Raw genomic sequence first — 27,985 nt, 5'->3', positions numbered from 1 at the left:
CCATTCCTACTTCAAACTAGAACGCGTGTTGTTTCCCCATTCATTTCAATGGCAGAATGCAAGCTTCATTCCTACCATTTCACAACCATAAACACTTCAACACTAGCAAGCACACCACATTTACTTCAGTAAATGTCATTTTCTGAAAATCATTTCTAAATTTCAACTATTTTTATTTCAGAGATATTGAAAGCACTTTTGGGTTTTATGTTTACAAGAATGATCAAAACTGGATGTGGAACTTGTTTGCATATTCTGTAGAACAGGACATTGAGATATACATTTGTTTTTATACAGAAGAAGAAAAACAGCTCCATATTTTATATAATAAGTTTATGTACACTTTTACATTTCAATACAATTCAGTCAGGCATTCCAAAATAACCAGGGTAGTGGTTTAAACAGAGGAAGGGCAATGAGTCCACCTCAAATGCCATGGTTACAACAAGTGGCTCTGTTCCTTTTTTGGTTTGTTATTGCTTCCATTCAGTGTGTTTTGAAATGGAGATAGTGGCTGTGACATAGAAAAATATAACTAGAGAGAAGATTGCTAAACGTCAGGGGCCCAAACTTCCTAAGGCCTCCAATTTTCTGGATATCGGCTGTGGGCAGTCAGGACTGAGACAAAAGGGTGGCATAGAATAAAATTACAATCTAGAACAATAAAGAAATCAAAATCCAAAGTTTTCAAACTTGCCCCCTTTTTCTTCAAGTGATCATAACCATAAAAATTCAGCTCCTCTGCCATCTTATAAAAACCTTTCAGTCATTGTTTTAAAATTTCCCCCACTTTTTTTGGAAAACATATATACACACTTGATGAGGACGAAGTGAATCGTTTTTTTGTCATCGGCCCTCCAGTTAACAGGTTCAGCAACCTGAAGGTGGTGGGATCTAGCCTCTCATGGTCATGGAGATGTGTGTGTGTGTGCTTCCACTGTGTTTTTGGTGTGTGTGACAGGCACAGTTGTTGCTGTAAGACACCTCTCAGCTTGGCCACACAGACACACTGGAGACGACACACGACACAAACAAGAAAACCAAGGCACTCTGGGAGGGGAGAGAGGGTATGGGCATGGGGAGAAAGGGAGGGGCATAGCGTTCTCAGAACAGATTGGCCCCTCCTCCTGTGTTCATCCCAACCCTCCCACTGGCAAACGTAAACAATGATTGGATGATGGGACAGAGGGGTACAGCGGGCAAGTCCATCCCTCTCTGACCCCCCCCACCACCAAATCGTAATCCCCGAAGCCACTGTACGTTTGTGCTGGGGGCCTTTGAGGAAAAAAGAGAGGTTAGGGGGAGGAGCGGGTGTGAACCTGCCCAAACCACACCCTAGTCCAGTCCACACCACAGCTCCCGTCAGTGTCTCAACCTCACCTATTTTTTTCCACACAGTCTAACAGTGCAGCTCATCAGCTCAGTCTGTCTGTCTGTCTTCTCAATGGTTTGGCTTGGTCAGATGTGGTCAAGGTAGGTAGGTAGATCTGTGAGCGGGTTGGATATAGAGGGGCTAGGAAGGAGGGGAGCTAATAGTTATTTGACACAAAGTAGCCCCCCTACATTGGACACAAACTCCTCCAGACTCTTGAGGAAGGCCACCTTCTGCTTGCGGTCCATGCTGGGCGGCGTGCTGCTGGCTGTCAGCTTGTTGAAGGCGTCGGCCAGTCTCTGGTAGATGACGGCGTCTCGCTGGGTGGCGAGCAGAGACTCCACCAGCTCCTGGTACTCCGCCTGGAGAGAGAATAGGAAATTACATAATCATATGAGGCCGACAGGAGGTACAACGTCCAGATCACCAGAGCCAATAAAAAGAATGAGATAGATGTGTGCAGGAAGTTTAAAAACAAAGGATACTCACTTGATGCAGGCACACTAGTGTATAGAGAGCTTCTCCCGCTGCCACTGTGATCTCTGTGTTGTGTTTCTGCAGTACCAGCATGTCAAACACCAACTGGAGAGGGAGAGATTTTCCATTACAAAACATTTCCTCTTTTTGAGTATAATGGAATGAAGTAGACCTTGTAGTTAGGAGGAAATCCCAGGAGGGGGTGTCTCACCTTGAGGAAGTGGCGTGTGGCGATGAAGAGGGGCGTGTCTTTCTCCTGGGTCTTGGCACACTGCTCGGCCAGGGGAGACAGAGCCTCCAGACACAGCTGGCTGACCTCTGAACTCATGGATGTCATGCCCAGCTCTAGGGAGTACATGAGACTCTTAAACAGCTCCTCTGGTAACTGGGGGATCTTCTCAGGGAAGATCTCACAGATGAACGTGATAAGCTTGTAATACTGGTTACACAGAGACGGGAACTGAAAACAGACAAACCAGTTTAACAACATTTTGTAGTACAGTGACAATGTACATCAGTGATTACTCGGAGGAAGGAAGAAGCATTGTTTAACAATTGAGAATGGGCCCTGGGTCTTACCTTGAGTAGGTCCTGAGACATGAGAGGCAGAATAATGTTGACTCCAAACAGAACTACGTCTGCAGCTGACACCGACCGACCTGCCGCTCCCGAACTCTGCTCCTGCCCCCGGAAAACCTCATCTGTTCCACCATCAACACACACACAAACCAGAGGATTCTGTAAGTTGACTATAGCTCAGCCTTCAACACCATAGCACCCGCCAAGCTCATCATCAAGCTCAGGGCCTGAAATCCACCCTATGCAACTGGGTCCTGGACTTCCTGATGGGCTGCCCCCCAGGTGGTGAATGTAGGAAACAACACCTCCACTTCACTTATCCTCAACACGGGCCCGACAAGGGTGCGTGCTCAGCCCCCTTCTGTACTCCCTGTTCACTCTTGACTGCGTGGCCACACACGCCTCCAACTCAAATCATCAAGTTTGCAGACGACAACAGTAGTACGCCTGATTACCAACAATGACGAGACAGCCTACAGGGAGGCAGAGTGGTGCCAGGAAAACAACCTCTCCCTCAATGTCAAAACAAAGGAGCTGATCGTGGACTTCAGGAAAAAGCAGCGTGAGCACATCCCTATAAACATCGACAGGACCGCAGTGGAGAAGGTGGAAAGCTTCAAGTTCCTCGGTGTATACGTCACTGACAATCTGAAATGGTCCACCCACACAGACAATGTGGTGAAGAAGACGCAACAATGCCTACGGCTTAGCCACTAAGACCCTCAGCAACTTTTGCAGATGCACAATTGAGAGCATCCTGTTGGGCTGCATCACCGCCTGGTATTTTCAACTGTGCCGCCCACAACCGCAGGGCTCTCCAGAGGGTGGTGCGGTCTGCCCACCGCATCACCGGAGGCACACTGCCTGCCCTCCAGGACACCTACAGGAAGGCCAAAAAGATCATCAAGGACAACAACCACCTGAGACACGGCCTATTTACCCCGCTAACATCCAGAAGGCGAGGTCAGTACAGGTGCATCAAAGCTGGGACTGAGAGACTGAAAAACAGCTATCAGCCATCAGACTGTTAAATAGCCACCACTAGCTGGCTACCACCCGGTTGGTTACTCAGCCCTGCACCTTATAGGCTGCTGCTCTATGAACTTATGGCCACTTTAATAATGGAACACTAGTCACTTTAAAGTTGACATACTGCTTTACTCATCTCATATGGATATACTGTATTTTGTCAATGCCACTTCAACATTGCTTGTCCTAATTTATATATTTCTTAATTCCATTATTTTACTTTTAGATTTGTGTGTATTGTTATATATTAATGCACTGCCTAAGAGCTAGGAACACCCGCAATAACATCTGATAAATATGTGTATGTGATCAATACCATTTGATAAGTATTGAAAACTAACTAGGAACTTAAAGTATCATACATAAATGCAGACTAATGTCATTGGGGATGGTGGAGATGTACACACACCCACCGTCCACACCTGTGTCTGAGAAGTCAATGAACTCCTTAGAGAGCAGGTTGGTGAGCAGCTCCATGATGAGCAGCAGGTCCTGGTACTGGTCCTCCTCAGCAGCCACATCAGCCCTCTTCCTGCCCAGGTTGTTCTTAGAGTAGACCTGCAGCAGCGTCAGGCACACCTCGTACAGCTTCATAGACTTAGACTGGGGGTCAGAGAGGGAGAAGAGGTGGCTGTTAACTCTTTCCAGTGGAAGCCCCATATCCGATTACATTACTCTACACATAATACAAGTGTAGGGATTTGTAATTCTAAGTGTGTAGTTATTATTAAAGCGATTAAGTGTTTTTGCTATCTTCACCTCTCCAAGGTAGCAGATCTGTTTGTGGGCGACCTCCACGAACACCTCAATGATGAGGTTGATCGTCTCGGGCGTGTTGCGGTACACCTCCATCAGGCCGATGCAACTGGACAGGAAGTCCATGAGGAAGCTGAAGAGAGACGCCACGTTGTCGATCTGCGTTGCCTCGGCGATGCCACATAGAGCCTCCAGGGTGGCAACGATCTCCCGCTTCACACTCTCCTCCTGACAGATCTGAGGAAAGTTCTCCTGGTTGATCAGGTTGAGGAAGCGCTGCTGGAGGGGGTGCAGCACCTGGAGGAAGAGAAAGGAAGGGAGGAAGGAAGGAAGGGAGAGAGAGGTGATCAATCAACATTTGTCACAAAGTGTTTTACAGTAACCTGGCCCAAACCCCCAAAGAAGGAGAGCAGGGAAGAAGAGACAAAGATCAGCTGCAGGCTATTTTCATTCCCACCTCTTCTTGAATGGGCTACTGTACTGTACACACTAGTCACAGCAGCTGGAAGGCAAGACAGCTGCCGTCTCATTCATGGATCTCTACTAATGGCTTTGGAGTCGTCTTGCATTACTATAGAATGGCCTTCAAGATCATTATGAGGATCATTATCAAACATAGACTCTAGGGAGGTCTAATGGTTTTGGCTAAATCATTTGGCGTCGCCGTATGTTACTGCTGAAGTCTATAGGGAGAGTGGTTAAACAGAATCACCATAGTAGGGAAAATAGATTTGATCGCACAACTTGTTACCAACTAAAGTCTATGGGAAAGAGAGCCTATATAGAGGAAATCTGAAGGGACATGACACTTGAGAGCTTTAAGTTATAGCTCCATTTCTCTGGGTCCTTGGAAAGGCGTGTGTGCGCAAGTTAGTTCCATTCAGGGATTCAGAGTGTAGGGGTGTGACGTTTAAACGAATTTGGGATCGGTAACGCTTAGAAGAAATAAATGATGATTTGCCACAGATAGTCGTTAAAAGTTGTAAAAATGGAAGAGAGTGAGACAGGGAAGCGGCAGCTGCAAAGATCTGTATGGCAGTACTTTGAGAAGTTAAATGAGAAGGTGATGAAATGCAAACTTTGCGAAGTAGAATTGAGCTACAGCAGCAGTACAGGTGCAATGCTGAAAGAAGCACCGTGAGAGCCAAACCATTTCTGTCAGAAGTGCGATTATGGGCAGATCATCAACGGATCATCAACATCAATTATGGAGGAATCATCAACTAGATTTAGCCGAGGGCCAATTTTTTATTGAGCGGATGGTCAGGGGGCCAGAACATACAGTTGAAGTCGGAAGTTCACATACACTTAGGTTGGAGTCATTAAAACTCGTTTTTCAACCACTCCACAAATTTCTTGTTAACAAACTATAGTTTTTGCAAGTCCGTTAGGACATCTACTTTGTGCATGACACAAGTCATTTATCCAACAATTGTTGACAGATTATTTCACTTATAATTCACTGTATCACAATTCCAATGGGTCAGAAGTCAACATACACTAAGTTGACTGTGTCTTTAAACAGCTTGGAAAATTCCAGAAAATTATGTCTTTAGAAGCTTCTGATAGGCTAATTGACATCCCTTGAGTCTATTGGAGGTGTACCTGTGGATGTATTTCAAGGCCTACCTTCAAACTCAGTGCCTGACATCATGGGAAAATCAAAAGAAAATCAGTCAAGGCAAGTATGGTTCATCCTTCGGAGCATTTTCCAAACACCTGGAGGTACCATGTTCATCTGTACAAACAATAGTACGCAAGTATAAACACCATGGGACCATGCAGCCTTCATACCGCTCAGGAAGGAGACATATTCTGTCTCCGAGAGATGAACTTACTTTGGTGTGAAAAGTGCAAATCAATCCCAGAACAACAGCAAAGGACCCTGTGAAGATGGAAACAGGTACAAAAGTATCTATATCCACAGTAAAGTCCTATATCGACATTACCTGAAAGGCCGCTCAGCAAGGAAGAAGCCACTGCTCCAAAACCGCCATAAACAAGCCACACTACGGTTTGCAACTGCACATGGGGACAAAGATCGTACTTTTTGGAGAAATGTCCTCTGGTCTGATGAAACAAAAATAGAACTGTTTGGTCATAATGACCATCGTTATGTTTGGGGGAGGCTTGCAAGCCGAAGAACACCATCCCAACCGTGAAGCAAAAGGATGGCAACATCATGTTGTGGGGGTGCTTTACTGCAGGAGGGACTGGTGCACTTCACAAAATAGATGGCATCGTGAGGTAGGAAAATTATGTGAATATATTGAAGCAACATCTTAAGACCTCAGTCAGGAAGTTAAAGCTTGGTTGCAAATGGGTCTTCCAAATGGACAATGACCCCAAGCATACTTCCAAAATTGTGGCAAAATAGCTTAAGGACAACAAAGTCAAGGTATTGGAGTGGCCATCACAAAGCCCTGACCTCAATCCTATAGAAAATTTGTGAGCAGAACTGAAAAGGCGTGTGCGAGCAAGGAGGCCGACAAACCTGACTCAGTTACGCCAGCTCTGTCAGGAGGAATGGGCCAAAATTCACCCAACTTATTGTAGGAACCTTGTGGAAGGCTAGCTGAAACGTTTGACCCAAGTTAAACAATTTAAAGGCAATGCTACCAAATACTAATTGAGTGTATGTAAACTACTGACCCACTGGGAATGTGATGAAAGAAATAAAAGTTGAAATAAATCACTACTATTATTCTGACATTTCACATTCTTAAAATAAAAGTGGTGATCCTAACTGACCTTAGACAGGACATTTTTACAAGGATTAAATGTCAGGAATTGTGAAAAACTGAGTTTAAATGTATTTGGCTAAGGTGTATGTACATTTCCGACTAGCTGTAATTACAAATTGACCGCAAGAAGCCCAAACAGAGATGAATTTCAAACCTTGCTTACATTTGTATACAATCACATATCTCTTATGTGTGGGAATACTTTTGAACAGATTTCCAAAATGTAAAAAAAAAATCGCTTTGATTTGCTGGTGTTTTTAGTCTATGTAAAAAAAAAAAAACATTTGCGGGCTAAGAAAACATGGGGGGCCAAATGAAACCACTCGCGGGCCAAATTCGTCCCGCGGGCCACCAGTTGGGGAACCTTGCCTTAATGGCATATCTAGAACCAGAATACAAGATGCCATGTGGAAAAACAGACGGCCCTGATGAAGAAATATTAAAATGATTGCTCTGCAAGCGTGAGCTCTCAAACACGACACATAGCGTTAACAACAGATTGTTGGACGTCTATGAACACACTGTCATACATTACTGCAACAATTGATGAGATGTGGGACATGAAGTACGTACTGACAAGATGGAAGCACACAGCAGTACCTAAAACATCATTAGTTAATACCATCGTTGCTGACTGGGTGGGTGGGTGACAGCAGTAAGGTGAGCACTGTTTGGTAGGGTTTCCAAGAGTTACCATGGACACAAAATCCAAATTGGCAGATTGTAAAAATTCATGAAAACAATTTGTATTTTTGGTCTTAATTTAAATGTAAGGTTAGGCTTAAGGTTATCAGTATGGTTAGGTTTAAAATCACATTTTAATAAGATACATTTTAGAAATAGGCAGGTTCTGTGTTCTTTGGGGTTCTATAGGATTCCCTACCTCGGTCCAGTATTGCTGCTTGGTGTCTGAGTCCATGTGTGCGAAGCCCCCTAGAACCAGGGCCTTCATCAGGGTCCTTTGTACTGAGCTGGACAGCAGGTCCAGGGGAGGGCTGCGGCTGGCAAACTGCTTTGCCAAGTTCCACCAGTTCTCACACTGCACCACTATGTTAGCCCTGAGAGAGGAGGGATGGAGAAAGGTTTGTTGGCATGTGATAATCATTGGCGAGATACATTTTCTCATCTACTATCACTCCACCACAAGGGGTAGTTGTTTCAAGCACCAACGTTTAGGCACATTTGCTAACTAGATGTGTGTGTGTGCATTGTTCAAGTTGGGATACATAAGTCAGTGTCGGACCTCTCCCTCTTCTCCACCAGACAGACCAGTAGCTCCACCGTGTCGTTAGCCAGTTCAGGTTCAGAGCTCCACACAGACAGGTTGTTGATCACTTTCTCCAGCAGGTATCCCACAATCCACTGGGCCCCCTCCGTGTCGGCCCCGAACGCAGTGCTCAGTGGTATACTGATCTGAAGGAGGAATGAAAAGAGTGAGAAAGATAGGTGTGAAATGGTTTGAGGCATAGATGAAAATCACTGCAACACTTGAACAGATCACATCATAAATAGCCATGGCAGCTGATGTCAGTCAACTGTCTGTACGGTCCAGTCCAGTGGTATACTGCACTGCTCCACACCATGCCATGACCCACAGCAAACCCGGTTTTACAAGACACACTTACAGAGAGTACACTGGTGTTAAGGTGAAATTACACTGGTGGTGTAAACATAACAGAACTCTACAAGGAGGCCTTTACAGGGATACTTTAAGAACACTTAAAAGAGCTCTCAGAGCGTAGCTACTGTAGACAGTGATGGACAATCCCTGGCATTTTTACCTCAAGTGTCCAGTGGCCGCCTCCTCATCAGTTAATGTCACAAAGACTATTTATGAAGTCATCTGTCAAATCCATGCCAAGTCCATTACCATGCCAGTGTTATATTTCAACTTTGTTTAACTAGGCAAGTCAGTATAGACTTGTTCAGGGTCAGAATGACAGGCCCTATAACATGGTGCGGCAGGTAGTCTAGTGGTTAGAGCGTTGGGCCAGTAAACGGAAGGTTGCTCGACCTTGTCAGCTTTGGGATTCGATCGAGCAACCTTCCGTTTACTGGCCCAACGCTCTAACCACTAGGCTACCTGCCGCACCATGTTATAGGGCCTTCACACTCAGAGGGTTGGAGTGAGAAGTGTTATTATGGATGACCACATTAAGACAAATCAGACAGTGGTGTCTGGTGTATGAACGTTTCAACAAAATTGTGATCTTTAACGTTAAGAGAAAAAAAAAACTACCTGAAGATACACTACCGTCCAAAGGTTTGGGGACACTTAGAAATGTCCTTGTTGTTTTAAGAAAAGCTATTTTTTTGTCCATTAAAATAACATCAAATTGATCAGAAACAGTGTAGATGTTAATGTTGTTAATGTTGTAAATGACTATTGTAGCTGGAAACGGCAGATTTTTTATGGAATATCTACATTGGCGTACAGAGGTCATTTATCAGCAACCATCACTCCTGTGTTCCAATGCCACGTTGTGTTAGCTAATCAAAGTTTATAATTTGAAAAGGCTAATTGATCATTAGAAAACCCTTTTGCAATTATGTTAACACAGCTGAAAACTGTTGTTCTGATTAAAGAAGCAATAAAACTGGCCTTCTTTAGACTAGTTGAGTATCTGGAGCATCAGCATTTGTGGGTTCGATTACAGGCACAAAATGGCCAGAAACAAAGAACTTTCTTCTGAAACTCGTCAGACTATTCTTGTTCTGAGAAATGAAGGCTATTCCATGCGATAAATTGCCAAGAAACTGAAGATCTCGTACAACGCTGTGTACTACTCCCTTCACAGAACAGTGCAAACTGGCTCTAACCAGAATATAAAGAGTGGGAGGCCCCGGTGCACAACTGAGCAAGAGGACAAGTACATTAGAGGGTCTAGTTTGAGAAACAGACGCTTCACAAGTCCTCAACTGGCAGCTTCATTAAATAGTACCCTCAAAACACCAGTCTCAACGTCAACAGTGAGGAGGCGACTCCGGGATTCTGGCCTTCTAGGCAGAGTTGCAAAGAAAAAGCCATATCTCAGACTGGCCAATAAAAATAAATGATTAAGATGGGCAAAAGAACACAGACACTAGACGGAGCAAGATTGGAAAAAAGTGTTATGGACAGACCAATCTAAGTTTGAGGTGTTCGGATCACAAAGAAGAACATTCGTGAGACGCAGAAAAAATTAAAAGATACAGGAGGACTGCTTGACGCCATCTGTCAAGAATGGTGGAGGCAATATGATGGTCTGGGTGTGATTTGGTGGTGGTAAAGTGCGAGATTTGTACAGTGTTAAAGGGATCTTGAAGAAGGAATGCTATCACTCCATTTTGCAACACCATACCCTGTGGACAGCGCTTAATTGGAGCCAATTTCCTCCTACAACAGGACAATAACCCAAAGCACAGCTCCAAACTATGCAATAACTATTTAAGGAAGAAGCAGTCAGCTGGTATTCTGTCTATAAGGGAGTGGCCAGCACAATCACCGGATCTCAACCATATTGAGCAGTTGTCGGAGCAGCTTGACCGTATGGTACGTAAGAAGTGCCCATCAAGCCAATCCAACTTGTGGGAGGTGCTTCGGGAAGCATGGGGTGAAATCTCTTCAGATTACCTACACAAATTGTCAAATAGAATTCCAAAAGGTCTGCAAGGCTGTAATTGCTTCAAATGGAAGATTATTTGATGAAAGCAAAGTTTGAAGGACACAATTATTACTAATTAAAAAATATTTATAACCTTGTCAGTCTTGACTATTTCCTAATAATTTTGCACCTCATTTCATGTATGTTTTCATGAAAAACAAAGACATGTCTAAGTGACCCCAAACTTTAACGGTAGAGTATATCTTTTTTTATTACAAAATGTAAAATCACAAAACTACCACTAACAGGTACCGATCCTCATCATAAAGTGAAAATAAAAAGGTTACAAAAACCTAATGAAACAATCCTGTAACGTTAGGAGGAAAAAGCGACTTTTTAAAATTGATTTAACTAGGCAAGTCAGTTAAGAACAAATTCTTATTTACAATGACTGCCTACTACACCGGCCAAACCCGGACAACGCTGTGCCAATTGCGTGCCGCCCTATGGGACTCCCAATCACGGCCGGTTGAGGTAATGCTTGGATTCGAACCAGGGTGTCTGTAGAGATGCCTCTAGCAATGAGAATTTACCACAAGCTGTAGAAACATTTCAAGGATGATCAATGGAAACAGGATGCACTGGAGCTCAATTTCGAGTCTCATAGCAAAGGGTCTGAATACTTATATAAATAAGATGTTTTTAACTTTTTATAAATTTGCAAACATTTCTAAACCTGTTTTCACTGTCATTAAGGATTGTTTGTAGATTGAGGGGGGAAAAAACTATTTAGGCTGTAACGTAACAAAATGTGGATAAAGTTAACAGGTCTGAATACTTCCCGACAGCACTGTATTTATCATCTCATCTGATTACATAGTATCACTGTCTTGACTGCCTAAAACTGAGATAAGGAGCTAGCTAATGTTAGCTAGGGTGATTGAGACTACATAACTTTCTCCCCTTCCGAATCCTACAGTGAATAACAACAAATCCATTCAAATTATTACTACCTGTTGGCTCTTGGTGTTGTAGCCGGTCCTTCTCATTTAACTTTTTAACATTTTTAATTCCATCTTCCATTGATTAGCCTAGAAATATCCTAATAACTTGCCACTTGGAGGATCTAGCTCTATGACTGTAGCCTAGTGCCGGTTTGATGACTTGTGATTGGACGACAACAAGCTACACGCGCTACACTCCTGAAAAGAACCAGCAGCATAAATAATGTATTCTGTCAGCGGGAAGCGCGATATAGACCATCTGCATTGTGAATTCACATGGAACTGTGTGAATTTGTCTTATTGTTTTAACGGAAAACCGTAAAAAAATGGCAGCTTAAACATTAAGATTTTTTTCTCCATTTGTCACATCCCTAGTCTGGTGGTAGTTGTACCTGTCCGTAGAGTTTCTCATCCACCAGTAGGTAAGTCTTAGCCCAGCGTTTGAGGAACCAGACAATGTCCTTCCCCATCTGAGGGCTGAGCAGCTCTGTCAGACTGGCCCTGGTGGCCCTGGACTCTACCTCTGACGTCCTCAACACCGCTGACAACAACCTGAGAGAGGGGACAGGGAGAGTGAAGGAATGATAGAGGTTAAAGAGAAAGAAATGGCAAAAGAGAGAGAAGGAAAAAAGGAGAGTGTGATAGCAAGGGAAGTGAGAGGAGGAAAAAGAGGTGGATGAATTGTAATAAGAAGCCAAGGCCAGGATGAGCAAGAGGAGGGAAGGGGAAGAACAAAAGAAAGAGGTAGGGATTTAGTCTGTTCATTTCAGTAACTCTGACAACAAATGACCACGTTGACCCACACGTGACAAAGTCCAGAGAGATAGAGGGCTTAGTGCAGCTTAGTGTTCCGTATGTAAGAGATGGGCCTCAGTACGTGCCCACGCAGCATGACAGTGCACTGTTTCACATTGTTTGCAAAAACAAAAGCCCATTGACATTAACAGAGCCGGGGTCGCACAGTGTTATTAGGAAATCTGATGCCCGGCCTCTTGCCTTTCCATTCCTCTGTGCCCCCTTGCCCCCACAAAGAACAATCCAGAACCCACTATCACGACCCCCACCACCTCAAATTCCCTATATGATTGCCCATGTACCCCCGACACCAAAAGCACGCGTGCAGACACGCACACACTACCCCAGCCCCCTACTAGTCTTAGCAGCACCTGGCCATGCCTTAAATTAATGTTGGGGAGTGGTGGTCTGGGGCTGGGAGGGCTGGTGCTGCTCTAAGGCTGGCTAGGCCGCCATCATGTGTGTGTCCAAGATCCTGTGTGTGTGTGTGTGTGTGTGTGTGTGTGTGTGTGTGTGTGTGTGTGTGTGTGTGTGTGTGTGTGTGTGTGTGAGAGAGGCTAGCATGGCTCGGTCTGTACCAGGGCATTCCCCCTCTGTGGCGCTGGCACCACACCCCCAGGGGGCCACTCCCAAAAGGGTGTGGCCACACCCACGGGTGGCTCATTGGCCCTGCACTGTACGTAATATTCCCCCTACCATTGTACTGTACTGGTGGTGAGAGGAACCAATACCTAGATCTGTTGCCGCTTAAAAAGCCTTCTGTTGGCTTCAATGGACAGTTTCTGTGCCAGATGGCTTGTGTAGTGATATGTGGACCTTTGTGCCCCGTCTGGAAAATACTATAAGGGAAAGGCTGCTGCCATGCCACGGGACAGTAGGTTTTTACAAGGCACACTCCGGACAGACAGCGCACTGGTGTGAACGTGACAGAGCACTACAACCAGTTAACAAGTACACCACTTAGAGCTCAGCTTCTGTAAACAGTGGGGGGAGCTGTTCATTAGATCACTGACTGGGACAGTGATGGGACACTGTCCAAGCTGTTCATTAGATCACTGACTGGGACAGTGATGGGAGACTGTCCAAGCTGTTCATTAGATCACTGACAGACAGTGATGGGAGACTGTCCAAGCTGTTCATTAGATCACTGACTGAGACAGTGCGTTTTAGACCCATTAGTTGATGGATTTATAGCGGAGATGAGCAACTCTGGTCCACTGACGAGGGCCTGAGTGTCTGTTGGTTTTAGTCATTCCTTTCAAACCAGCCATCCAATTTAGATCTGGGAATTTGATACGAAACTAGGTGTTTGCAATTAAGTAGTCCCTCCCTTACCTGATGACGGAGTCTGTCCTGTTGCATCCTGGGATAGAGGAGGCCTTCTCTCCAGGAGAGCCCAGTATCTGCAAGGTGGTGTTGATGTCTACCTCAGTAGAGTGGTTGATAGAATACTCCATCACCTCAGCCGGGATCAGAGGAGTCTCACCCTGAGGGTCATCTGCCAGGAGGTAGCCTGGAACACACAAATCACTTGCATTCACAATTACAACTAGGACCAGCCAGAAACAATCCATTATGGAGGCACTTAATAAGAAAACGTTGTCAAACAGAGCAAACATCAAACTCTGAGCACACTAAGAGAGAACCAACTAGGGGCGCAAATTGAGTTATGCACTGAAGGGGAATTCTGTAGCCAATGGGAATGCTAAAATGTACTATACAGCAAAGCAGTTGGTTCGTGGAGGGCCAGGCCACCAGTTGTGCAACATTCCTGCCATGCACCAATACACCAGCGCAGTGTGCCTCCCAGCCTAAATTTAGTCCCTAAAAACAACTAAGGAGATCTAAGGACATAGTCGATGCCCCCCAGAGTGCAGTTAGGTTTCATTTTATGCTAATGGTCAATAAAACGGACTGAATGCTAAAAAGATTTGTTACACAATAAATCCATGCATAAAACAACAAGGGACCACTGATGTAAATGAGCATGTAAACAACACTAGGTTCTGTTTTAGGACCACTACACACACACCCCTTCCCTCTCTCCCTCTTGGTGATGTCATCCGGAAAAATAATGTCAACTTTCACTATGTGGACGACACACAGCTGTACATTTGGATGAAACATGGTGAAGCCCCAATATTCCCTACCCTGGATCCCTGTGTTTCAGACATAAGGATGGGGCGGAAGGTAGCCTAGTGTCTAGAGCGTTGGGCCAGTAACCAAAAGGTTGCTTGATCGAATCCCCGAGCTGACAAGGTAAAAAAAAATCAGTCGTTCTGCCCATGAACAAGGCAGTGCACACTGTTCCTAGGCTATCATTGTAAATCATTGTAAATAATAATTTGTTCTTAACTGACTTGCCTAGTGAAATAAAGGTTTAAAAAACATTTTTTTTAAATGTAAAAATAAAGTGGTTGGAGGCAATTTTACTCTCGTTTAAACTGACAAAACAGAGAAGTTAGTTCTAGGCCCCAAAAAATAATGAAATCTGCTGTTGGAGCTGACAAAAATGCAGAACTAAAAACAGATAAAGCCCTTGGTTCACTCCAGACCTGACTGCCCTCAACCAGCACAAAAACATCCTGTGGCGGACTGCGCTAGCATCGAATAGTCCCCGCGATATGCAACTTTCCAGGGAAGTCAGGAACCAATACAATACGCAGTCAGTCAGGAAAGCAAAGGCTAGCTTTTTAGAATAGAAATTTGCATCCTGTAGCACTAATTCTAAAAAGTTTTGGGACACTAAAGTCCAAGGAGAATAAGAGCACCTCCACCCAGTTGCCCACTGCATTGAAGCTAGGTAACATTGTCACCACCGATAAATCCACGATAATTGAAAATTTCAATAAGCACTTCTCTACGGCTGGCCATGCTTTCCTCCTGGCTACCCCAACCAATAGCGACGCATCCCCCGCAGCTACTTGCCCAAGCCTCCCCAGCTTCTCCTTCACCCAAATCCAGAAAGCAGATGTTCTGAAAGAGCTGCAAAACCTGGACCCGTACAAATCAGCTAGGCTGGACAATCTGGACCCTCTCTTTCTAAAATTATCCACCGTCATTGTTGCAACCCCTATTACCAGTCTGTTCAACCTCTCTTTCGTATCGTCTGAGATCCCTAAAGATTGGAAAGCTGCCGTGGTCATCCCCCTCTTCAAAAGGTGGTGACACTCTAGACCCAAACTGTTAAAGACCTATATCCATCCTGCCTTGCCTTTCTAAAGTTTTCGAAAGCCAAGTTAATAAACAGATCACTGACCATTTCGAAATTCACCTTCTCCTCTGTGCTATTCGGTTTCCGAGCTGGTCACGGGTGCACCTCAGCCACGCGCAAGGTACTAAACGATATCATAACGGCCATCGATAAAAGACAATACTGTGCAGCCGTATTCATCAACCTGGCCAAGGCTTTCGACTCTGTCAATCACCGTATTCTTATCGGCAGACTCAACAGCCTTTGTTTCTCAAATAGCTGCCTCGCGTGGTTCACCAACTACTTCTCAGGCAGAGTTCAGTGTGTCAAATCGGAGGGCCTGTTGTCCGGACCTCCGGCAGTCTCTATGGGGGTACTACAGGGTTCAATTCTCGGGCTGACTCTTTTCTCTGTATATATCAACGATGTCGCTCTTGCTGCAAGAGATTCCCTAATCCATCTCTACGCAGACAACACCATTCTGTATACATCTGGCCCTTCTTAGGACACTGTGTTAACAAACCTCCAAACGAGCTTCAATGCCATACAACACTCCTTCCGTGGCCTCCAACTGCTCTTAAAACGCTAGTAAAACTAAATGCATGCTTTTCAACCGTTCGCTGCCCGCACCCGCTCGCCCAACTAGCATCACTACTCTGGACGATTCTGACTTAGAATATGTGGACAACTACAAATACCTAGGTGTCTGGTTAGACTGTAAACTCTCCTCCAGACTCATATTAAACATCTCCAATCCAAAATTAAATCTAGAATCAGCTTCCTATTTCACAACAAAGCCTCCTTCACTCAGGCCGCAAAACATACACTCGTAAAACTGACTGTCCTACCGATCCTCGACTTCGGCGATGTCATTTACAAAATAGCCTCCAACACTCTACTCAGAAAACTGGTTTCAGTCTATCACAATGACATCCGTTTTGTCACCAAAGCTCCATATACCACCCACCACTGCGACCTGTATGCTCTAGTCGGCTGGCCCTCGCTACATATTCGTTGCCAGACCCACTGGCTCCAGGTCATCTATAAGTCTTTGCTAGGTAAAGCTCCGCCTTATCTCAGCTCACTGGTCACGATAACACCCACCCGTAGCACACGCTCCAGCAGGTATCTCTCACTGGTCATCCCCAAAGCCAATACCACCTTTGGCCGCCTTTCCTTCCAGTTCTTTGCTGCCAATGACTGGAACAGATTGCAACAATTGCTGAAACTGGAGACTTACATTTCCCTCACTAACTTTAAACTTCAGCTATCTGAGCATCGAACCGATCGCTGCAGCTGTACATAGCCCATCTGTAAATAGCACATTCAATCTACAGTGCCTTGCGAAAGTATTCGGCCCCCTTGAACTTTGCGACCTTTTGCCACATTTCAGGCTTCAAACATAAAGATATAAAACTGTATTTTTTTGTGAAGAATCAACAACAAGTGGGACACAATCATGAAGTGGAACGACATTTATTGGATATTTCAAACTTTTGTAACAAATCAAAAACTTAAAGATTGGGCGTGCAAAATTATTCAGCCCCTTTACTTTCAGTGCAGCAAACTCTCTCCAGAAGTTCAGTGAGGATCTCTGAATGATCCAATGTTGACCTAAATGACTAATGATGATAAATACAATCCACCTGTGTGTAATCAAGTCTCCGTATAAATGCACCTGCACTGTGATAGTCTCAGAGGTCCGTTAAAAGCGCAGAGAGCATCATGAAGAACAAGGAACACACCAGGCAGGTCCGAGATACTGTTGTGAAGAAGTTTAAAGCCGGATTTGGATACAAAAAGATTTTCCAAGCTTTAAACATCCCAAGGAGCACTGTGCAAGCGATAATATTGAAATGGAAGGAGTATCAGACCACTGCAAATCTACCAAGACCTGGCCGTCCCTCTAAACTTTCAGCTCATACAAGGAGAAGACTGATCAGAGATGCAGCCAAGAGGCCCATGATCACTCTGGATGAACTGCAGAGATATACAGCTGAGGTGGGAGACTGTCCATAGGACAACAATCAGTCGTATATTGCACAAATCTGGCCTTTATGGAAGAGTGGCAAGAAGAAAGCCATTTCTTAACCTGTTAGATCTCTAGGGGCGCCATTTCATTTTTGGATAAAAAACGTTCCCGTTTTAAGCGCGATATTTTGTCACGAAAAGATGCTCGACTATGCATATTCTTGACCGTTTTGGAAAGAAAACACTCTGAAGTTTCAGAATCTGCAAAGATTTTGTCTGTAAGTGCCCCAGAACTCATTCTACAGGCGAAAACAAGATGATGCATCAACCAGGAAATTAGCAGAATTTCTGAAGCTCTGTTTTCCATTGTCTCCTTATATGGCTGTGATTGCGCAAGGAATGAGCCTACACTTTCTGTCGTTCGCCCAAGGTCTTAGCAGCATTGTGACGTATTTGTAGGCATATCATTGGAAGATTGACCATAAGAGACTACATTTTCCAAGTGTCCGCCTGGTGTCCTGCGTGGAATTCGGTGCGCAATTGCCAGCTGCTTGTACTTTTCCATTTGATATAGGGGAGAAACCATGTGTCCAAGAACGATATATCAATGAAGAGATGTGAAAAACACCTTGATGATTGATTCTAAACAACGTTTGCCATGTTTTCAGTCGATATTATGGAGTTAATTTGGAAAAAAGTTCGCGTTTTGAGGACTGAATTTTCTGTTTTTTTTGGTAGCCAAATGTGATGTATAAAACGGAGCTATTTCTAATACACAAAGAATCTTTTTGGAAAAACTGAGCATCTGCTATCTAACTGAGAGTATCCTCATTGAAAACATCAGAAGTTCTTCAAAGGTAAATTCTTTTATTTGAAGGCTTTTATGTTTTTGTTGAAATGTTGCGTGCTGGATGCTAACGTTAATGCTAACGCTAAATGCTAACGCTAAATGCTAACGCTAGCTAGCTACTTTTACACAAATGATTGTTTTCCTATGGTTGAGAAGCATATTTTGAAAATCTGAGATGACAATGTTGTTTACAAAAGGCTAAGCTTGAGAGATGGCATATTTATTTCATTTCATTTGCGATTTTCATGAATAGTTAACGTTGTGTTATGCTAATGAGCTTGCTGATAGATTTACACAATCCTGGATACAGGGGTTTTTTCATAGCTAAACGTGACGCAGAAAACGGAGCGATTTGTCCTAAACAAATAATCTTTCAGGAAAAACTGAACATTTGCTATCTGAGTCTCCTCATTGAAAACATCTGAAGTTCTTCAAAGGTAAATGATTTTATTTGAATGCTTTTCTGTTTTTTTGTGTAAATGTTGCCAGCTGAATGCTAATGCTAAATGCTACGTTAGCCATCAATACTGTTACACAAATGCTTGTTTTGCAATGGTTGAGAAGCATATTTTGAAAATCTGAGATGACAGTGTTGTTAACAAAAGGCTAAGCTTGAGAGCTAGCATATTTATTTCATTTCATTTGCGATTTTCATGAATAGTTAACGTTGCGTTATGGTAATGAGCTTGAGTCTGTATTCACGATCCCGGATCCGGGATGGGGAGATCAGAAAGGTTAAAGATATCCATAAAAAGTGTTGTTTAAAGTTTGCCACAAGCCACCTGGGAGACAAACCAAACATGTGGAAGAAGGTGCTCTGGTCAGATGAAACCAAAATTGAACTTTTTGGCAACAATGCAAAACGTTTTGTTTGGCGTAAAAGCAACACAGCTGAACACACCATCCCCACTGTCAAACATGGTGGTGGCAGCATCATGGTTTGGGCCTGCTTTTCTTCAGCAGGTACAGGGAAGATGGTTAAAATTGATGGGAAGATGGATGGAGCCAAATACAGGACCATTCTGGAAGAAAACCTGATGGAGTCTGCAAAAGACCTGAGACTGGGACGGAGATTTGTCTTCCAACAAGACAATGATCCAAAACATAAAGCAAAATCTACAATGGAATGGTTCAAAATTAAACATATCCAGGTATTAGAATGGCCAAGTCAAAGTCCAGACCTGAATCCAATCGAAAATCTGTGGAAAGAACTGAAAACTGCTGTTCACAAATGCTCTCCATCCAACCTCACTGAGCTCGAGCTGTTTTGCAAGGAGGAATGGGAAAAAATGTCAGTCTCTCAATGTGCAAAACTGATAGAGACATACCCCAAGCGACTTACAGCTGTAATCGCAGCAAAAGGTGGCGCTACAAAGTATTAACTTAAGGGGGCTGAATAATTTTGCACGCCCAATTTTTCAGTTTTTGATTTGTTAAAAAAGTTAGAAATATCCAATAAATGTCGTTCCACTTCATGATTGTGTCCCACTTGTTGTTGATTCTTCACAAAAAATACAGTTTTATATCTTTATGTTTGAAGCCTGAAATGTGGCAAAATGTGGCAAAGTTCAAGGGGGCGAATACTTTCGCAAGGCACTGTACCTACCTCATCCCCATAGTTTTTATTTACTTTTCTGCTCTTTTGCACACCAGTATTTCTACTTGCACATCATCATGTGCACATCTATCACTCCAGTGTTAATTTGCTAAATTGTAATTACTTTGCTACTATGGCCAATTTATTGCCTTATCTCCTCACGCCATTTGCACACTGTATATAGACTTTCTTTTTTTCTATTGTGTTATTGACTGTACGCTTGTTTATTCCATGTAACTCTGTGTTGTTGTTTGTCGCATTGCTTTGCTTTATCTTGGCCAGGTCGCAGTGTGTGAAATAAATAAGGTGAAATAAAAAAATAATACTCTTGATGGTGTCGTCTCAAATAAAACTGAAGGACCTCGGCGTTACTCAGGACCCCGATCTCTCTTTTGACGAACATATCAAGAATATTGCAAAAAATCTGAAACATTTTGTCCCAAAATTATGCAGAAAAGCTTTTGTCACTTCTAGATTAGACTAGGGCAATACTCCTAACTAATCTCCGATTTGGTCCTGCCGTACGTACCTACGCGTTTGCAACGGTCACAAGACGCAGGCCTCCTTATTGTCCTTTTCTAAGCATGCAGCTGGAGGCAGGGCTTTCTCCTATAGAGCTCAAGTTTTATGGAATGGTCTGCCTATCCATGTGAGAGACGCAGACTCTGTCTAAACTTATCAGTAAAGACTTAAGACTCGTCACTTCAATAGGTCCTATGATTGAGTGTAATCGAGCCCTGGGGTGCGAAAGTGAGTGGCAAGGCACTGGGGAGCGACAAACCACCCTTGCCGTCTCTTCCTTGCTGGCTCCCCTCACTCCACTTGGATCTCTGCCTCTGACCCTATTACGTGGGCTGACTCACTAGTGCTCTTCCATACTGTCCCTAGGAGGGGTGTGTAACTTTAGTCACACATTGGATCTTCCCGTCCGGTTTTGTGCCCCCTCGGGCTTGTGTGATGGAGGAGATCTTCGTGGGCTATACTCAGCCTTGTCTCAGGGTAGTAAGTTCGTGGTCTGTTGATATCCGTCTAGTGGTGTGGGGACTGTGCTTTGGCAAAGTGGGTGGGGTTATGTCCTGCCTGGTTGGCCCTGTCCAGGGGTATCGTGGGACGGGGCCACAGTGACCTGACCCCACTCGCCTCAGCCTCCATTATCTATGTTGCAATATCTTTCTCTCACCCAGAGGACCTGGGCCCTATCACCATGCCTCAGGACTACCTAGCCTGATGACTCCTTGCTGTCCCCAGTCCACCTGGTCATGCTGCTGCTCCAGTTTCAACTGTTCTGCCTGCGGCTATGGAACCCTGACCTGTTCACCGGACGTGCTACCTTATCTCGGACCTGCTGTTTTCGACACGCTCTCTTTCTACCGCACCTGCTGTCTCTAACTCTGAATGCTCAGCTATGAAAAGCCAACTGACATTTATTCCTGAGGTGCTGACCTGTTGCACCCTCTACAACCACTGTGATTTTATTTGACCCTGCTGGTCATCTATGAACGTTTGAAAATCTTGAAGAACAATCTGTCCTTAATGCATGTATTCTTATAATCTCCACCCGGCACAGCCAGAAGAGGACTGGCAACCCCTCAAAGCCAGGTTCCACTCTAGGTTCCTGCCTTTCTAGGGAGTTTTTCCTAGCCTCCATGCTTCTACATCTGCATTGCTTTTAGGCTGGGGTTCTGTATAGCACTGTGACATCTGCTGATGTAAAAAAAGCTTTATAAATACATTTGATTGATTGATAGTGCCTTATGTTGGGAATCGTGCCTTATAATTAAACAAATAAAATATTTTCTGAGTGGACTATTCTGAGTAAATATGATCACAGTGATCCACTGACCTGAGACCAGTATGAGCCAGTGGATGTCTTCGTAGAGGTCATCCAGGACCTTGCGGTCCACTGATCCGGGGTTAGAGGAGTTCATGAGGTGCTGCTGGGTCCTCTGGAGCTGGCCGTGGAGCCGCGTCACCCGCTCCTCCAACAGACTGACCAACCACACAGACACACAGGTCAGACTCTTGTTTACAGAGCTAGGGGATAGTCTAATAGCAAGAGGTGTGTGTAGAGTTTTTCAACCAATTTGTGTAGTGGTTGAAAAACGAGTTTTAATGACTCCAACCTAAGAAGTGTATGTAAACTTTCGACTTCAACTGTACATATACATACATATATGTACAGTTGAAGTCGGAAGTTTACATACACTTAGGCTGGAGTCATTAAAACTCGTTTTTCAACCACTCCACAAATTTCTTCTTAACAAACTGTAGTTTTGGCAAGTCGGTAAGGACATCTACTTTGTGCATGACAAGTAATTTTTCCAACAATTGTATGCAGACAGATTATTTAACTTATAATTCACTGTATCACAATTCCAGTGGGTCAGAAGTTCATATACACTAAGTTGACTGTGCCTTTAAACTAGAGGTCGACCGAATATGATTTTTCAACGCCGATACCGATTATTGGAGGACCAAAAATGCTGATACCGATTAAAATCGGCCAATTTATTTATTTTATTCATTTGTAATAATGACAATTACAACAATATTGAATAAACACTTATTTTAACTTAATATAATACATCAATAAAATCAATTTAGCCTCAAATAATGAAACATGTTAAATTTGGTTTAAATAATGCAAAAACAGTGTTGGAGAAGAAAGTAAAAGTGCAATATGTGCCATGTAAAAAAGCTATTGGATGTTCTTATAGGCACTTTAGTATTGCAAGTGTAACAGTATAGCTTCCGTCCCTCTCCTCGGCCCTACCTGGGCTCGAACCAGGAACACATTGACAACAGCCACCCTCGAAGCATCGTTACCCATTGCTCCACAAAAGCCGCGGGGAAGGGGAACAACTACTTCAAGGTCTCAGAGCGAGTGACGTCACCGATTGAAACGCTATTAGCGCGCACCCCGCTAACTAGCTAGCCATTTCACATCGGTTACACCAGTCTAATCTCGGGAGTTGATAGGCTTGAAGTAATAAACAGCTCAATGCTTGAAGCACAGCGAAGAGCTGCTGGCAAACGCATTAAAGTGCTGTTTGAATGAATGCTTACGTGCCTGCTGCTGCCTACCACCGCTCAGTCAGACTGCTCTATCAAATCATAGACTTAATTATAACATAACACACAAAAATATGAGCCTTAGGTCATTAATATGGTAAAATCCGGAAACGATAATTTCGAAAACGTTTATTCTTTCAGTGAAATACGGAACCGTTACGTATTATATCTAACGGGTGGCATCCATAAATCTAAATATTCCAGTTACATTGCACAACCTTCAATGTTATGTCATAATTACGTACAATTCTGGCAAATTAGTTTGCAACGAGCCAGGCGGCCCCAAACTGTTGCATATACCCTGACTGCGTGCAATGAACGCAAGAGAAGTGACACAATTTCCATAGTTTAAATATTCCTGCTAACCTGGATTTCTTTTAACTAAATATGCAGGTTTTAAAAAATGTACTTCTGTGTATTGATTTTAAGAAAGGCATTGAGGTTTATGTACATTCGTGCAACAATTGTGCTTTTTTCGCAAATGCGCTTTTGTTAAATCATCCCCCGTTTGGCAAAGTTGTCTTTGTTAGGAACAAATAGTTTTCACACAGTTCGCAACGAACCAGGCAACCAAACTGCTGCATATAGCCTGACTCTGTTGCACAGAACACAAGAGAAGTGACACAATTTCCCTAGTTAAAATAAATTAATGTTAGCAGGCAATATTAACTAAATATGCAGGTTTAAAAATATATACTTGTGTATTGATTTTAAGAAAGGCGTTGATGTTTATAGTTAGGTACACATTGGAACAACAGTGCTTTTTTTGCAAATGTGCTTGTTAAATCACCCGTTTGGCGAAGTCTCCTCGTGGAGTGCAATGTAATCGGCCATGATCGGTGTCTAAAAATGCAGATTACCGATTGTTATGAAAACTTGAAGTCGGCCTTAATTAATCGTCCAGTCCGATTAAATCGGTCGTCTTCTACTTTAAACAGCTTGGAAAATTCCAGAAAATTATGTCATGGCTTTAGAAGCTTCTGATATGCTAATTGACATCATTTAAGTCAATTGGAGGTATACATGTGGATGTATTTCAAGGCCTACCTTCAAACTCAGTGCCTCTTTGCTTAACATCAAGGGAAAATCAAAAGAAATCAGCCAAGACCTCAGAAAAAAAAGTGTAGACCTCCACAAGTTTGGTTCATCCTTGGGAGCAATTTCCAAACGCCTGAAGGTACCACGTTCATCTGTACAAACAATAGTACGCAAGTATAAACACCATGTGACCACACAGCCGTCATACCGCTCAGGAAGGAGATGAGTTCTGTCTCCTAGAGATGAACACACTTTGTTGCGAAAAGTGTAAATCAATCCCAGAACAACAGCAAAGGACCCTGTGAAGATGCTGGAGGAAACAGGTACAAAAGTATCTATATACACAGTAAAACGAGTCCTATATTGACATAACCTGAAAGGCCACTCAGCAAGGAAGAGGCCGCTGCTTCAAAACCGCCATAGAAAAGCCAGACTACGGTTTGCAACTGCACATGGGGACAAAGATCGTACTTTTTGGAGAAATGTCCTCTGGTCTGATGAAACAAAAATAGAACTGTTTGGTCATAATGAATGTTTGGAGGAGAAAGGGGATGCTTGCAAGCCGAAGAACACCATCCCAACCATGAAGCACGGGGGTAGCAGCATCATGTTGTGGGGATGCTTTGCTGTGGGAGGGACTGGTGCACTTCACAAAATAGATGGCTTCATGAGGGAGGAAAATTATGTGGATATATTGAAACAACATCTCAAGACATCAGTCAGGAAGTTAAAGCTTGGTCGCAAATGGGTCTTCCAAAATGGACCATGACCCCAAGCATACTTCCAATGTTGTTGCAAAATGGCCTAAGGACAACAAAGTCAAGGTATTGGAGTGGTCATCACAAAGCCCTGACCTCATTTGTGGGCTGAACTGAAAAAGCATGTGCGAGCAAGGATGCCTACAAACCTGACTCAGTTACACCAGCTGTCAGGAGGAATGGGCCAAAATTCACCTAACTTATTGTGGGAAGCTTGTGGAAGGCTACCCAAAACATTTGACCCAAGTTAACTTCGAGGGTAGGGGGCAGCATTCGGAATTTTGGATGAAAAGCATGCCCAAATTAAACGGTCTGCTACTTGGGCCCAGAAGATATGATATGCATATAACTGGTAGATTTGTATAGAAAACACTAAAGTTTCCAAAACTGTTAAAATAGTGTCTGTGAGTATAACAGAACTGATTTGGCAGGCAAAAACCAGAAAAAATCCTTTCAGGAAGTAGTTTTTTGTTGTTTCGTTTTTGTAGTTTTCTATTCAATGCCATTACAGTATCCATTGACTTGGGACTCAAATGGCAGTTCCTACCTTCCTGCCTTCCCACTAGATGTCAACAGTCTTTAAAAATGGTTTCAAGCTTGTATTCTGATAAATGAGGGAGTAAGACCAGTCTGAATGGTGTCCAGTCTGAGTGGACCCTGACACGTCACAGAGCTTTTTCAAGCGCAATCCCGAGAGAGCCTTTCTTGTTTACTTTTTATATCGACAACATTATTGTCCGGTTGAAATATTATAGATCATTTAGCCTAAAAACAACCTGAGGATTGAATATAAACATCGTTTAACATGTTTCTATGAACTTTATGGATACAATTTTGATTTTTTTGTCTGCCTGTTCTGACTGTGTTTGAGCCTGTGGATTACTGACGAAAACGCGAACAAAACAGAGGTTTTTGGATATAAAGAGACTTTATCGAACAAAAATAACATTTATTGAGTAAATTAATGTCTTCTGAGTGCAACCATATGAAGATCATCAAAGGTGAGGGATTAATTTTCTCTCTATTTCTGAGTTGTGTAACTCTTCTGCTTGGCTGGTTACTGTTTGTAATGATTTGTCTACTGGGCTATGTTCTCAAATAATCGTAAGGTATGCTTTCGCCGTAAAGCATTTAAAAAAAAAAATCTGACACCGTGGTTTGATTCACAAGAAATTAATGTAAAATGTGTTTTTTTCTGAATTTTTATAATGAGCATTTCTGTATTTGAATTTGGCGCTCTGCAATCTCACTGGATGTTACGCTAGCGTCCCACATACCCTAGAGAGGTTAAACAATTTAAAAGCAATGCTACCAAACACTAATTGAGTGCATGTAAACTTCTGACCCACTGGGAATGTGATGAAAGAAATAAAAGCTGAAATAAATCACTCTATCTACTATTATTCTGACATTTCACATTCTTAAAATAAAGTGGTGATCCTAACTGACCTAAGACCGGGAATTTTTATTAGGATTAAAGATCAGGAATTGTGAAAAAATTTGTTTAAATGTATTTAGCTAAGGTGTATGTAAACTTCCGATTTCAACTGTACACACACACACACACACACACACACACACACACACACACATGTGTGTGTGAATGAATTAATATATTCACACACATACAGTGAGGGAAAAAAGTATTTGATCCCCTGCTGATTTTGTACGTTTGCCCACTGACAAAGAAATGATCAGTCTATAATTGTAATGGTAGGTTTATTTGAACAGTGAGAGACAGAATAACAACAAATAAATCCAGAAAAACGCATTTCAAAAATGTTATAAATTGATTTGCATTTTAATGAGGGAAATAAGTATTTGACCCCCTCTCAATCAGAAAGATTTCTGGCTCCCAGGTGTCCCAAACACCGCCCGGGCAACGAAGGAGTGGCTTGGTAAGAAGCATTTCAAGGTCCTGGATTGGCCTAGCCAGTCTCCAGATCTCAATCCCATAGAAAATCTTTGGAGGGAGTTGAAAGTCCGTGTTGCCCAGCAACAGCCCCAAAACATCACTGCTCTAGAGGAGATCTGCATGGAGGAATGGGCCAAAATACCAGCAACAGTGTGTGAAACCCTTGTGAAGACTTACAGAAAACGTTTTACCTCTGTCATTGCCAACAAAGGGTATATAACAAAGTATTGAGAGAAACTTTTGTTATTGACCAAATACTTATTTTCCACCATAATTTGCAAATAAATTCATTAAAAATCCTACAATGTGATTTTCAGATTTTTTCTTCTCATTTTGTCTGTCATAGTTGATTACAGGCCTCTCTCATCTATTTAAGTGGGAGAACTTGCACAATTGGTGGCTGACTAAATACTTTTTTGCCCCACTGTACATGCCCGTCTGAAGTTTGCCAATGAACATCTGAATGATTCAGAGGACAACTGGGTGAAAGTGTTGTGGTCAGATGAGACCAACATGGAGCTCTTTGGCATCAACTCAACTCACCGTGTTTGGAGGAGGAGGAATGCTGCCTATGACCCCAAGAACACCATCCCCACCGTCAAACATGCAGGTGGAAACATTATGCTTTGGGGATGTTTTTCTGCTAAGGGTGACAGGACAACTTCACCGCATCAAAGGGATGATGGACGGGGCCATGTACCGTCAAATCTTGGGTGAGAACCTCCTTCCCTCAGCCAGGGCATTGAAAATGGGTTGTGGATGGGTATTCCAGCATGACAATGACCCAAAACACACAGCCAAGGCAACAACGGAGTGGCTCAAGAAGAAGCACATTAAGGTCCTGGAGAGGCCTAGCCAGTCTCCAGACCTTAATCCCATAGAAAATCTGTGGAGGGAGCTGAAGGTTCGAGTTGCCAAACGTCAGCCTCGAAACCTTAATGGCTTGGAGAAGATCTACAAAGAGGAGTGGGACAAAATCCCTCCTGAGATGTGTGCAAACCTGGTGGCCAACTACAAGAAACATCTGACCTCTATGATTGCCAACAAGGGTTTTTTCACCAAGTACTAAGTCATGTTTTGCAGAGAGGTCAAATACTTATTTCCCTCATTAAAATACAAGTCAATTTATACAAATTTTGACATGCGTTTTTCTGGATTTTTTTGTTGTTATTCTGTCTCTCACTGTTCAAATAAACCTACCATTAAAATTATAGACTGATAATTTCTTTGTCAGTGGGCAAACGTACAAAA

The 27,985-nt window shown here is 43.2% G+C and overlaps 1 protein-coding gene across 6 annotated transcripts in view; it reads right to left on the bottom strand.

Moving 5' to 3' along the window:
* Positions 1–318: 318 nt before the first annotated feature.
* The window catches only part of LOC110501679 (exportin-4), a 56,518-nt gene continuing 28,851 nt past the window's right edge, over positions 319–27,985 (bottom strand). For 3 of the 6 annotated variants that reach the window (XM_090215874.1, XM_090215875.1, XM_090215876.1), the window contains 11 exons: positions 21,795–21,940; positions 13,676–13,853; positions 11,938–12,097; positions 8,201–8,370; positions 7,841–8,015; positions 4,217–4,510; positions 3,871–4,060; positions 2,429–2,550; positions 2,061–2,309; positions 1,862–1,954; positions 319–1,734 (listed from right to left, as the gene is read on the bottom strand). In XM_090215874.1, the coding sequence (XP_090072000.1) occupies positions 1,537–1,734; positions 1,862–1,954; positions 2,061–2,309; positions 2,429–2,550; positions 3,871–4,060; positions 4,217–4,510; positions 7,841–8,015; positions 8,201–8,370; positions 11,938–12,097; positions 13,676–13,853; positions 21,795–21,940 (1,975 nt within the window). In that variant the 3' untranslated portion in view covers positions 319–1,536. Of the gene's footprint in view, positions 1,735–1,861; positions 1,955–2,060; positions 2,310–2,428; positions 3,309–3,870; positions 4,061–4,216; positions 4,511–7,840; positions 8,016–8,200; positions 8,371–11,937; positions 12,098–13,675; positions 13,854–21,794; positions 21,941–27,985 lie in introns of all 6 variants that reach the window. The other 3 variants (XM_090215873.1, XM_090215877.1, XR_016490602.1) reach the window with 2 other exon arrangements.

This window comes from Oncorhynchus mykiss, chromosome 22, assembly GCF_057628025.1.
Source record: "Oncorhynchus mykiss isolate SJ-2025 chromosome 22, ASM5762802v1, whole genome shotgun sequence".
NCBI lineage: Eukaryota > Metazoa > Chordata > Actinopteri > Salmoniformes > Salmonidae > Oncorhynchus > Oncorhynchus mykiss.
This window is presented reverse-complemented; position numbering and strand designations above follow the sequence as displayed.